Below are 13080 nucleotides of genomic sequence, written 5' to 3' on the forward strand. Positions count from 1 at the left end.
ATCCGCCCGCCTCGGCCTCCCAGAGTGCTAGGATTACAGGCGTAAGCCACCGCACCCGGCCTGTTTTTCTATTCTTGAGACACTTCACTTGGGAGAATGGTCTCCAGTTCCGTACAGATTATTGCAAAAGGTATTAATTCATCTTTTTTTATGGCTGAGTAGTACTCCATGGTATACCACATTTTATTAATCCATTCATGAATTGATGGGCATCTGGGTTGATGCCACATCTTTGCAATTGTGAATTGTGCTGCAATAAACATTTGAGTGCAGGTGTCTTTTTGATTAAAAGTCTTTTCTTCCTTGGGTAAATACCCAAAGGGGTGGGTCTACTTTTAGCTCTTTGAGGAATCTCCATAATGTTTTCCATAGAGGTTGTACTAATTTGCAGTCCTACCAACAGTGTATAAGCATTCCTTGCTCTCTGCATCGATGCCTGCATTTATTGTTTTTGCACCTGGTTTTTTTTTTTTTTTTTTGAGACAGACTCTTGCTCTGCTGCCCGGGCTAGACTGCTGTGGTATCAGCCTAGCTCACAACAATCTCAAACTCCTAGGCTCAAGCAATCCTCCTGCCTCAGCCTCCCAAGTAGCTGGGACTATAGGCGTGAGCCACCATGCCCAGCTAATTTTTTTTTTTTTCTATTCTTAGTTGCCCAGCTAATTTCTTTCCATTTTTAGTAGAGATGGGGTCTCACTCTTGTTGAGGCTGGTCTCGAACTCCTGACCTCAAACGATCTTCCCGCCTTGGCCTCCCAGAGTGCTAGGATTATAGGTGTGAGCCACCACACCCGGCCGTTTTTGCACTTTTTGATAAATGCCATTCTAACTGGGGTAAGGTGATAGCTCATTGTGGTTTTAATTTGCATTTCCTTGATGATTAATGATGTTGAGCATTTTTTCATATGTTCATTGGCTATTTGTGTTTCTTCTTTTGAGAAGCTTCTGTTCATGTCTTTTGCCCATTTTTCAATAGGGTTGTTTATTTCTTGCTGATTTGATTTCTTTGTAAATTCTGGTTAATAGCCCTTTATGGGATGTGTAGCTTGTGAATATTTTCTTCCATTCTGTAGGTTGTCTATTTGCTCTGCTGATTGTTTCCTTAGCTGTGCAGAAGCTTTTTAATCAAATCCCATTTATTAATTTTTGTTGTTGCTATGATTGCCATTGCGGTCTTTTTCATAAATTCTTTGCCTAGGCTGATATCTAGAAGAGTTTTACCTATATTTTCCTCTAGAATTCTTATGGTTTCATGCCTTAGATGTAAGTCTTTTTATCTATCTTGAATTAAGTTTCGTGAGTGGTGAGAGGTAGGAGTTCTGTTTCATTCTTCTACATGTGGCTATCCAATTTTCCCAGCACTATTTATTGATTAGGGCTTCTTTTGTACATTGTTGTCTGCTTTGTCAATGATCAGTTGATTGTAGAGAGATGGTTTTATATCTGGGTTCTCTGTTCTGTCCCATTGGTCTATGTCTCTATTTTTGTACCAATACCATCCTGTTTTGGTTACCACAGACTTGTAATACAATTGGAAATCTGGTTTTGTTCTTTTTGCTTAAGATTGCTTTGACTATTTGGGCTCCTTTCTGGTTCCAAACGAAGCATAGAATTATTTTTTCTAGATCTGTAAAGTATGACTTTGGTAATTTGATAGGAACTGCGTTGAATTTGTAAATCACCTTGGGTTGTATGGACATTTTAACAATGTTTATTCTACCTATCCGTGAGCATGCCATGTTTTTCCATTTGTTTATATCTTCTGTGATTTCTTTCCTTAGAGTTTCATAGTCCTCCTTGAAGAGATCTTTCACCTCCTTGTTTAAGTATATTCTTAGGTATTTTATTTTCTTTGTAGTTATTGTGAATGGTATTGAGTCTTTGACTCTCAGCTTGACTGTTACTAGTATACAGAAATGCTACTGATTTATGTACATTGATTTTGTATCCTGAGACTTTGCTGAATTTATTTATCAATTCCAGGAGACTCTTGGTGGAATCTACGGGGTTTTCCAGATACAAGATCATATTGTCAGCGAAGAGTGATAGCTTGACCTCTTCCTTCCCTATTTGGATACCCTTAATAGTCTTCTCTTGTCTGATTGCTCTGGCTACGACTTCCTACACTATGTAGAATAGAAGTGGTGACAGTGGGCATCCTGTCTTATTCCAGCTCTTAAGGGGAATGCTTTCAACTTTTCCCCATTCAGTATGATATTGGCTGTGGGTCTGTCATGTATGGCTTTTATTATTCTGAGATATGTTCCTTCTATGCCTAGTTTGTTTTTATCATAAAAGGGTACTGGATTTTGTTGAATGCTTTTTCTGCATCTATTGAGAGGGTCATATGGTCTTTGTTTTTGCTTTTCTTTATGTGGTGAATCGCATTTATTGATTTACATATGTTGAACCATCCCTGTATCGCTGGAATGAAGCCCACTTGGTCCCGGTGGATTATTTTTTTGATGTGCTATTGAATTTAGTTTGCTAGTATTTTACTGAGGATTTTTACATCTATACTCATAGGGATATTGTCCTGTAGTTTTCTTTTTTTTGTTGTGTCCTTTCCTGGCTTTGGTATCAAGGTGATGCTTGCTTTCTAGAATGAGCTGGGGAGGATTCCCTGCTTCTTGATTTTATGGAATAATTTCTATATTATTGGTACCAGGTCTCCTTTGTAGGTCTGATAGAATTCAGTAGTGAATCCATCTGGTCCAGGGCTTTTTATCATTGCGAGGTTTTTTCGATCTCACTGTTTGTTATTGGTCTATTCAGGAATTCTATTTCTTCCTGGTTGAGTCTTGGGAGGTTGTGTGTTTCCAGGAACGTGTCTATTTCCTCTATGTTCTCTAGTTTATGTGCATAGAGATATAATATTCATGGATGATGTTTTATATAAGAAAATGTGTATTCACTTTGATCTTAGCTCAGAATATACAAAATTGGAGACATATTACTACTTTACGTTTACTGTAGCTCGGGAAGCAGTCACGCTAAATACTGGTATGCTTTATGCATGTTGCTGGAGAGGGTTTGTTCTTGCTATTTTTGTTTTGTTTTTTTTGGTTTAGTTTTTTAGAGACAAGGTCTTACTCTGTTGACTCAGGCTGGAGTGCAGTGGCACGATCACAGCTGTTAGGCTCAAGAGATCCTTGTATCTCAGCCTTCTGAATAGCTGAGACCACAGGCATGTGCCACCATGCCTGGCTAATTTTTAAATTTTTTGTAGCAGTGGGTCTCATTGTGTTCCTCAGGCTGGTCTCAAACTCCCGGCCTCAAATGATCCTCCCATCTCAGCCTCCCAAAGGGTGGGATTACAGGCATGAGCCACTGCGCCTGGCCTTGTTATTTTTAACTACACTGGTTGTCCCATGAGGAATTTAAAATTTGAAGGAACAGTAATTAAAATCAAATTCAGGAATGAATTTCAAATTGCAAAATTAACCATAGGGATAGCATTAGTTCATAAGAGCATTCAGATTCAAAGCAGAGAAATTTTTCTCAAAATGAAGACTGCTGCAAAGCTCTGCGAGGGAAGCAAGAGGCAGAGGCCGCAAAGCTCAGACCTCATAACATGATGTCATATTGATCCTAGCCATTAGAACATACCAATCACTTACATCAACATCTTTTTCCCAATTATTATTCTCCTGTACACCTGCCCTCTGCTCCCACTCACTGCTTATAAAAGATCAGAGTAGGAAAGGGCCAGATTATTTACAGAATGTATGAAACAAACAAATTGCCAGGCCTATTCTCTATCTCCCAAAAATAGGAAAATTACTAAACTTTGTTTTGTTATTAAGTGAGAGACAGAGAAGCCCCTAAGATAATGTTCAAATGAGAAACTTGAGAATAATTTGTTAAATTAATTATAGGTCTAAATTTCAAACTTTATCTGGTGAATATGACAGTGTTCTTTAGATTATAAGCTTAACTAAGAGGAGAACGTGATCAAAATTTTTTTACTATCCTAAACTTTTATAACCCCAAGCAAATTTTGTCAATAAAAATTATTAGTACTCCACATGAGAAATTTGGAACATTTTCTAGCTCCTCTTGAATCTAGTCTTACTGGTATAATTTCATTATTTTGATATTTAAGTAATATAACCTTTCTACATTTCAGAAAATACACATAAAATATAAATATAAGAACACATTCCAAAGCAACTCATATGTAATATATTTTCTCAATTTTTTAGACAGCCCATATGGTTTATAATGCAAATTGTCATATGTGAAAGAAGTCCAGCTCATCCACTAAAAGTCTTTAGGGACCCAAGGTTGTATGTTGCCTCTCTGCTTTTTATCTTATTTATATCTTATACAAAAGCAGCAATTTCACAGAGAAATAATTAACATATGTAAATAAAAATTCACTGTGCTGTAGACATTGTTAGTCTTTGGGCAACACTGACAACACTTTAGAATTTAAAACTTCCATTAACAGGCAATAAAGGTTACTTGTTGTCATTTGCAAATGAAAATGATACACTCATATATATTATTATTATTATTACTAATCTACGTGTGGGCTTCATTTAGTTTTCTGTTGTAGCAATTATTTTGCATTAAGCCCTGACCAAGTTCTCCCTGAGAGCAATAGAATCTTCTGATATATAGCTGTTTAGGGTTTGGGTTGCCATTTATGGTAAACCTAGTGGACCCTTATAAGCCCTCATTAACTGATGCTCTAAGGAAATGATTCACTGACAACAGACAAAAGAGAGCCAATAATCTTCACTGACTGCTGTCCCATAGCATATTAACATATGGTATGCAGTCTTCAATTCCTCGACAGGTACATTATTTAGTTGGACATTTCCTTCTGGTTGACAAACTAGCTCTAGAATTTACATAATTTGAACTATCAGCAGTTGTATACAGCAGATGAATAATTGCAGGAAGAGTTAACTCCGTTACATGATGAACAAACCTGATACTCTAATGAAGTTCATTCAGAAGGGAGCAAACACACAAAACACAACACATACACACAGAAACTCTCATCATCAGTTAATTTTACCACATTTCTCAGGATGTCTTAAAATAGTCTTATTCTTACGAGATCTCCCATAATCATTTATAACTTCCTCAAAGCTACAATGAGTAAAGGCAGAGACTGAGAGACAGAGAATAATTAACCCACAGAACTGAAAAAGATGGTTACCTGGTAGTCTGGTTTGGTAAAATAATCCAAAGAGGAGATGTGGTCTAGAAAGATGCTGAATTCTGGAGGGAGATGTTTCAACATGAGCCTGTGTTCATACCTTTCCTTAATAGAGCCTACTTGCTCCTGGGAAGTAAAGAGAAAAGGAACTAAAGTCAATTTTCTCTTGGCAACTATGCATTAAGAGCCCTCAATAAAAGTCTCAAGGGTATGTACCAGGGAATGAAATAGTGGGTAATTAAGTATAAAGCAAGAACTGAGCTCTTACTAATAGCTTACTACACAGTGCTTTAAGGGGGGAAAAAACTGTAATGCAGAACCCAAAAAGTAACAGAGTTCTGCATCAGTAAACTGATAGTTCCTAAAAGAAAGAATTTATCTTAATTCTGGTCTACTCTATCAACACATGTGTTTAAAGTTTTCAAATGAAACAATATAATGTGACAAAAGCTAAACGCTCACTTGACTTACAAAAAAAAGAGAACTAGTGAAATTAAAAGCTAAGAAGGAGGGCTATAAATCAAATCAGAAGCAATGACTATAAAATTAGCATTTATTCTCCATGTATATAGAAAAAGTCATAACATTAATTAGATCTCTAATATCAGCTCATAAGAGATAAATATACATATTGGGATATAGTAAAAGTGCTTATAGATTTTAAGTCTGATACATAAGTATATTTTCAAAAAAAATGCTTATTCGGGGGAAAGTTTTATTCTTTCCCCTACTAAAATTTATATCGCCATTCCCCAAATTACCTTGTCCTTTATTTTTCTCCAAGGCAGCTGACCAACCACAAACTCCACCAACATGTAGAATAAGGACCAAAGGTCATCATGTCTTCCCATTTCCTTCATAAACAAAACAGAACTCAGTCACAACACGTTACTGCTACTAGTGAGTGTATTATATTAAGGCCTAACCATCTTGTTTCATTATACTAAGCCTAGAAATTTAAATTTATTCCCCACAAAATTATCTGGTGAATATACCTACATATTTTACATGGCTATATAGCAATCTATAGAACAGAATATATATTGAAAAACTTTTTGAAACAAAGAGCACCCCAAAACTCAGAAATGCTGGAAATAATAAAATAGCCCACTAATTAATGAGTTCATTAAGAAGTAAGGGAAATCCTAAAATTCTGAATTTTTTTTAAAAGTTGGAAACAAGAGAAGCAAGCTGATGCTGAAGCTTTAGCTTTGGCTATTTTGGAGGCATTTGTCACAGTTTTTATCAACCAGGAAGTGGACAGGTATAAAGGCCTTGGCCCTACACCAGACAGGAGTTGTGAGACTCCCAGTGCCTCTGTCATATAACTAGGACCCTAAAAAGGCTACATCCTTAGTGCAATATTTGGAGTGTACATTACACTGTAATAATTTTTTTTTCTATAAAATTTAACTATCAAAGGGACAATGTGAGTGGTTTAAAAAAAAATTGCCCTGAGAATTTGTTACCACAGGCCCGTTCCTCATTCAGATTTAGGGGTTAAATTTATACCATCTGTCTGGTCTGGAAAACCAAGCCAAGAAATTAACTCCAAATGTTTTCTAGGTGATCATGTCATGCAGTAATGACAGAAGCAAATGAAAATTCTCTTGTGCAAAAAGCACCCTTAAATTTAGGCCTCACAGGACATAGTAGTACTATATATAAGCCTCACTAAATATAAGCTCATTATTCAAAATTATAAAACATATCAGGAAGCCGGCTACCATAAGGTAATGTCAGGAGAAGCTACACGGAGCAAAATAAAATATACAAGGATTTCAGAAAGAGAATTATAGAATACAAATTATGAAATAAGAACGTTTAAAATGTTTAAGTGAAAAATGGAACCAAAGTCATCAGAAAGGAACCATATTCAATAAAAAGAAAAACCAAAAAAACCCAAATCCCAACCAGATTTGAAAAAGGACCAAAAAGAACATCTAGAAATAAAAAGCACAATAATAGAAATTTAAAACTCAATGGACAGGTTAAAAAACTTATCAAACACAGCAGAAAAAATTACTGGATTAGAAAACAGATCTGAAGAAATTATCTAGAATGCTGCACAGAAACACAAAGAGTTAGAAAATCTGAGAGTGAATTTAAGAGGCATGGAGGACAAAATAAGAGAGTCTAACATATATTAATTTTGAGATCTAGGGATAAGGGTAGAGAGGAAAAGGGGAAGAGGCAATATTTTAAAAAGTAATTTGTAACATACGTAACCTAAACATCTGTACCCCCATAATATGCTGAAATAAAAAAAAAAAAAAGTAATTTGTGAGAATCTCCCAAAATTGATGAAAGACATGAATGTGTGGATTTAGGAAGCACAACAAATCCCAAACAGAATAAATATTTAAAAATCTACATCTAGCACATTTTAGTGTAGGATACCAGAGAAGATGTTGAAAGTACTCAAATAAAAAAGCACAAAATAAATACAAAGTGACAATTAAATGAACAAAGATCTTCTCAACAGTAACCTCAGAACCAGAAGAAAGTAAAATAATTTCTTCAAAGTACTGAGATAAAACAAATATTAACAAAGGATTAAAATGAAGAAAAGCAATAAGACAGAGTGAACAGAGTTCAAGTGTTCTGAAAAGTCCCGGTATTGTTTACAAATTATTTTTGTTAAAAGTTTAAGATTGGCCGGGCGTGGTGGCTCACGCCTGTAATCCTAGCACTCTGGGAGGCCGAGGCGGGCGGATTGTTTGAGCTCAGGGGTTCGAAACCAGCCTGAGCAAGAGCGAGACCCTGTCTCTACTAAAAATAGAAAGAAATTAATTGGACAACTAAAAATATATAGAAAAAAATTAGCCGGGCATGGTGGCACATGCCTGTAGTCCCAGCTACTCAGAAGGCTGAGGCAGTAGGATTGCTTGAGCCCAGGAGTTTGAGGTTGCTGTGAGCTAGGCTGACGCCATGGCACTCACTCTAGCCCGGGCAAAAGAGTGAGACTCTGTCTCAAAAAAAAAAAAAAAAAAGTTTAAGGAACCAAAAAAAAAAAAAAGAAATGGAGTATATTATTTTTAGAGATTAGGGTCACAAAGTATGCAAGAAGGAAACATGTTAAAATTATCTGGGAAACAATTATCTCTGGAGGTTCCACTAGTTGCACTCCTGTGTTACCACATAAACTAACAATCATTATGAAGGAAGCTGTGTTACTATGTAAAGCATTCTATCCTGCAAGCCTGCTGAGAGCAGAAAAGAAAGTTAAGAACCACTGCTATACACTATCAAATTCCACTACCAAGGTTAGATGAGTTACAAATAATAAGCAGGTAAATTAACTGTTAGAGCACTCTGTGCTGGAAAGGCTTTTATAAGAAGTCTCCACTCTTTAAGGAAAAAAAGATTGTATCATCTCTTTCTAGTAGCTCTTTTGGAAATGTTTACACAGCTATTATAATCTCTGAAAATACAAAAACAATGTTGCATTTCACAAGATTATAATGTTGACATAATTCTTTAATATATTTCATTGAAAACCTAGTATTTCTAAAATTTCATAAGAATCTACCCAGAAAATAGGAAAACTTTCTTTTCGAGGCAAAATAAGTGAGTATGTATAATACAATAAAGCAACATTGAGTCAAACCAAATGAGTTAAAATGCCTGGCAAAGTGCTACACACTGATAAAAATGCCCTTACTATTTTCAATTTATAATCACATCATAAGAAACCAAACTAACTGGAGCATAGCATATAAGACCACGGCATACTCTTCCTATTATATTTAGCACTGGTCAAATTCTCATTAAGGCAATTCTGGTTTCACAAAACAGGAACAAGGTTAAAAAAAATATAAAGAAAAGATTTCTCTTTATTTTATCAAGGAATCACTTGTTAACTTCTCATCTCCACTCAAACAAGTTCAAGGATTGAGAATCCATATAATGCCCACTTTTCCTACTCATAATTAAGGTCCAGGATGAGGGGGAAAAATCAGAGCAGAACAACAGGACTGAGGTAATAAAGGTGGAAGAGTGGGAGGGCGAGAGGGAAGAAGAAAGTGGGGGAGAGAGGGAGAGAGGAAAAGGGAGATGGGGGAGGGGGAGGGGGAGACAGGAAGAAGGAGAGGGATTTTTAAAATTTAACCCAAGAGAAAAGAGATAATTTACTAAAATGAAAATGTTCAAGTTGTCTGCACTTGAGATCTTCACAAAAACAAACGGTCTGGTGGGGAGGGGATATCACAGATTAGATACATAATACAGATAAAATAATGATCCCCACATTTCATTAGGTATTTATAGTAATTATATTCCCAAATAATTTCTTGAAATAGAACACAGATGTTCTATCTCTTCAAAATTCTATATTAAATGTGTTAATACTTACTACTACCTAATTATGGACAGATTCTCCATAGACATAAATATACTTGGCTATTATCTTTTCTGGCAAATTCAATTTTATTCTCTATGTAACTATACACATCTGTTATCCACTATACACCTTACAATGCTTAAGTATTACTAACTCCTTTACCATCAGTGTCACACAAAAAAGTCAGTTGGAACAATCATTCCAAGAATTATTATAACTTTGTCACTATAAAGGGAATCCTCTACTCCTACACGCTTTCCACACCTTTATACTCTAATGTAAAGCGGTCAATCAGATTCAAGCCATTAGCATGCTTATACAGATATGACTCTAGTTTAGATACTTACCCTGTTCCGATGAGCATTGACTGATGCATAACGAACTGTCCCTCGAAAGCCTGCCACAGCTCGAGGCTACAACAAAGCCAAGTAAAGAATAATAAACGTGCTTCAAATAGCAATAGATTCAGCACACTTTGAGCCCGTGAAGTAAATGGGAGACACATGTCCATTACTGTCACAATAAAACACTATTTATTTTAATTTCTAACTTTTTACTGTGAAATTATAGAAAACGAGAGAGAGAATATCTCTAAATCACACCTTAAAACAACCACTTATAACATTTTAGTTAATTTTGTTTCAGTCCCATTTTTTCCTACCTGCATTTTAAAATACAGTGGCATTTATATATACAACTCTGAACATTATAAAACACTAAATGCTTTCATATACCCAGAATTATGCCAAGCATCATAGTATATACATTAATATTCAGGCTCTGGATTCAAATAAATATATTAAGACCATGAGAAATCACTAAGTAACCTACCATGTCAACCTCTTCATATCTTGGCTATTTCATTCAAACTCAATTCAAAGGTGGTGGTAACTTGTACCCGACCTATACATGCAATTCATACATTAAAAATTCAAGTTATTGGGTACTTAGTCCATGCCAGGTACTAGGAATAAAACTAAACATGAATAATATATGATTCCAGTATTCAGGGAACTCAAAGTCCAAACTTTTTATTTGGCCCACAAGACTTTCCCTGATCTGGCAACTGCCTCCTTCAACAATGGATTTACTGTGGTTTCTTCTATGACCAATTTTGTTTCTAGCTCAAAATTTTGCACACTATTCTTTCAAGTTAGAATGCTATCTCCTTGCATGTCTCCAATAACAAACTCTAGTACTCTAAAGGCTCTAATATCACCTTCCCAGAGAAACATTCCTTAATTACCCTAATCTAAAATACTACTCCCCTCATCTACAATGCCACTCTGTTCTTTTACCCTGCTTTATTTCTTTTTCATAACTCCTTTTACTGCCCAAAATAAATTTTATTTATATTTTTACTTTGTTTATTGCTATTTATTTATGTTTTAATTTGTTTGTTGACTCTTTTTCCAGTCCATGGAATACAAACTCTAGTCTTGTTCATTTTACAAGCATAGAAACAGGTTCTGAGAGGTAAGTAACTTGTCTAAAATCAGTAAATGATAAAACAGGCATCAACTAAGGTCTTTTGACTTAAAATCATACACAGTCTCCATTCTATTGCTTCGCAAGGATCAAATCAGTACCCTGAACATTCAGAATGACACTATAGCTCAATATGAACACTGACAACTTGAAAATGATCATAGCCAATAATTTCCATTAGTAGATTATTTTGTTTTTTAAGTAATTTAAAATTTTCTTCCACTAACATGTGTTACTTCTCTAGTCAGAAAAAAGACCATAGTAAATGTTATTTTAAAAATCTTTACCAGAATCATTTTGGTCATATGCTATAGCACAGAAATAAGATAAACAGTCTATGCATTCTTCCTCAATTTGCTCACTTTTTGTAATCTATGCTTAATCTAATCAAATTAGCTATTCATTTACTTCATTTCTTTTCATTAACTACTTTTTCCTTTTAGTTTGTTTTTCTTTTAAGACAATTATTTTAAAAATATTCTCTATTTAATGACAAGTCTCAGTAATCAAAAGTTTCTGCAATCTTTTAAAATCTCCTTTTTCTTAGCTGCTATTCACTGACATCATAGTTAGTGGGTCTCAATATTTTCCTAAGACATCATAATTAACAGGAATGTCTAATAGTCTTGATTTGGTTGATGGAACTGGGGTTGCAGATTTCTTTTTCTAGAAGAAAAATATCTAAGAGAATATATCAAAGCCTACTATCAATTCTTTTCAGTAAATAACATTTCAGAAGTTGTCCTTTTATTCATTACCTGACATGAGCCTTCAGCTAACACAAAATTGTTTTTTGTAGCATGCAATTTACCCATTTTCGTTCTAGTGACTGTCAAGATGAAAATCTCTAGATCTATTATCACATTCTGCAGTTTAGTCCACATTCTGCAGCTTAGTCCATAGTTAATTGGATAACTAGACTTCCTAATGGCTTCTAGCCAAGACAAGCCCAGGAGACTTTCTACTTAAGAGCATCCCTGGCTCTGACCTTACTTTTGCCATGGAAAGGTTGAAATAGATACAAAAAGAGATCAGCTGATTAGAGAAATCTTGATATAAGTAATCAAACAAATAATACAGGTCAAGGAAATTCAGTCACCTTAATGTAGTAAAGACAACTCAAACCCAATTGGAGAAAACAACCATATATGCAAATAATTCAAGTCCAAAGCAGATTATAATTAACACCATTAGCAAAGTACAATGAGCTATGAACATTCAGGAATCTCATTTGATGGGAGGGAAGAAGCAAAGGTCTTAAAACTGGCAGCATTTTATTGGGCCTTGAAATAGGTAGTCTCTTGAAACCTCCCCAAAGGATGGCAATTTGGCAATATATATGAAAATTGCAAATGCATATATTCTCTTTGACCCAGAAATTTCACTTCTGGACCTTTATCTCACAGATATACTTGCATAAGCAAAAATAGTGGATGTACAAAGTCATTCATTATCATCAGCATTCATGATAGCAAAAGGCTGGGCACAACCTAAATGTTTGCCAATAGGGGACTGATTAAATAAATTATAGTATATCCATATGATGGAATATACTTTGCAGCTGCAAAAAAGAATGAAGAAGCTCTACATACTGATGTGGAAAGATTGCCTAGATATACTGTTAAGTGAAAAAGAGAAAGTTGTAGAATGTATATCATGCTACCGTTTGAATTAAAAAGGAAAAACAAGAATATTCATTTGTATTTGCTGTATTGTGCATAAAGAAATTCTGGAAGGATATATAAGAAACTACCAACACTATAGCTATCTAAAGGTGAATGTGGTGGGTAGGGAAAAGGAGCAGGGGCAGTATAGGAAATGAGTGGATTTTGACTAGGCAGGGGTGAAACAGATTTGTTTCACTGTTTATCTTTTTTATCTTTTCAAGGCAGGTTTATTGAGATTTAATTTACATACAGTATAATTCATACTTTAGGTATACACAGTTCTATGAATTTTGGCAAAGATAAAAAGTCACATAACTACCACCACAATTAACATATTGAATATTTGTATCACCCCAAGAAGAAGTTCCCTTAATACCTCTTTGTAGTCAATCACTCCCACCCTCCCACCAC

At 35.1% G+C, this 13080-nt stretch overlaps 1 protein-coding gene across 1 annotated transcript in view; it reads right to left on the reverse strand.

Annotated features, from left to right (window-relative positions):
* The window catches only part of TTBK2 (tau tubulin kinase 2), a 99380-nt gene that overhangs the window by 42053 nt on the left and 44247 nt on the right, over positions 1-13080 (reverse strand). The window contains exons 6-8 of the mRNA XM_012649135.1: positions 9862-9927; positions 5934-6026; positions 5173-5298 (exon numbers count right to left, since the gene is read on the reverse strand). Coding sequence (XP_012504589.1) covers positions 5173-5298; positions 5934-6026; positions 9862-9927 — 285 coding nt within the window. The remainder of the gene's footprint in view (positions 1-5172; positions 5299-5933; positions 6027-9861; positions 9928-13080) is intronic.

The sequence above is a fragment of the Propithecus coquereli genome, unplaced genomic scaffold (genome assembly GCF_000956105.1).
Source record: "Propithecus coquereli isolate 6110/MARCELLA unplaced genomic scaffold, Pcoq_1.0 Scaffold3, whole genome shotgun sequence".
NCBI lineage: Eukaryota > Metazoa > Chordata > Mammalia > Primates > Indriidae > Propithecus > Propithecus coquereli.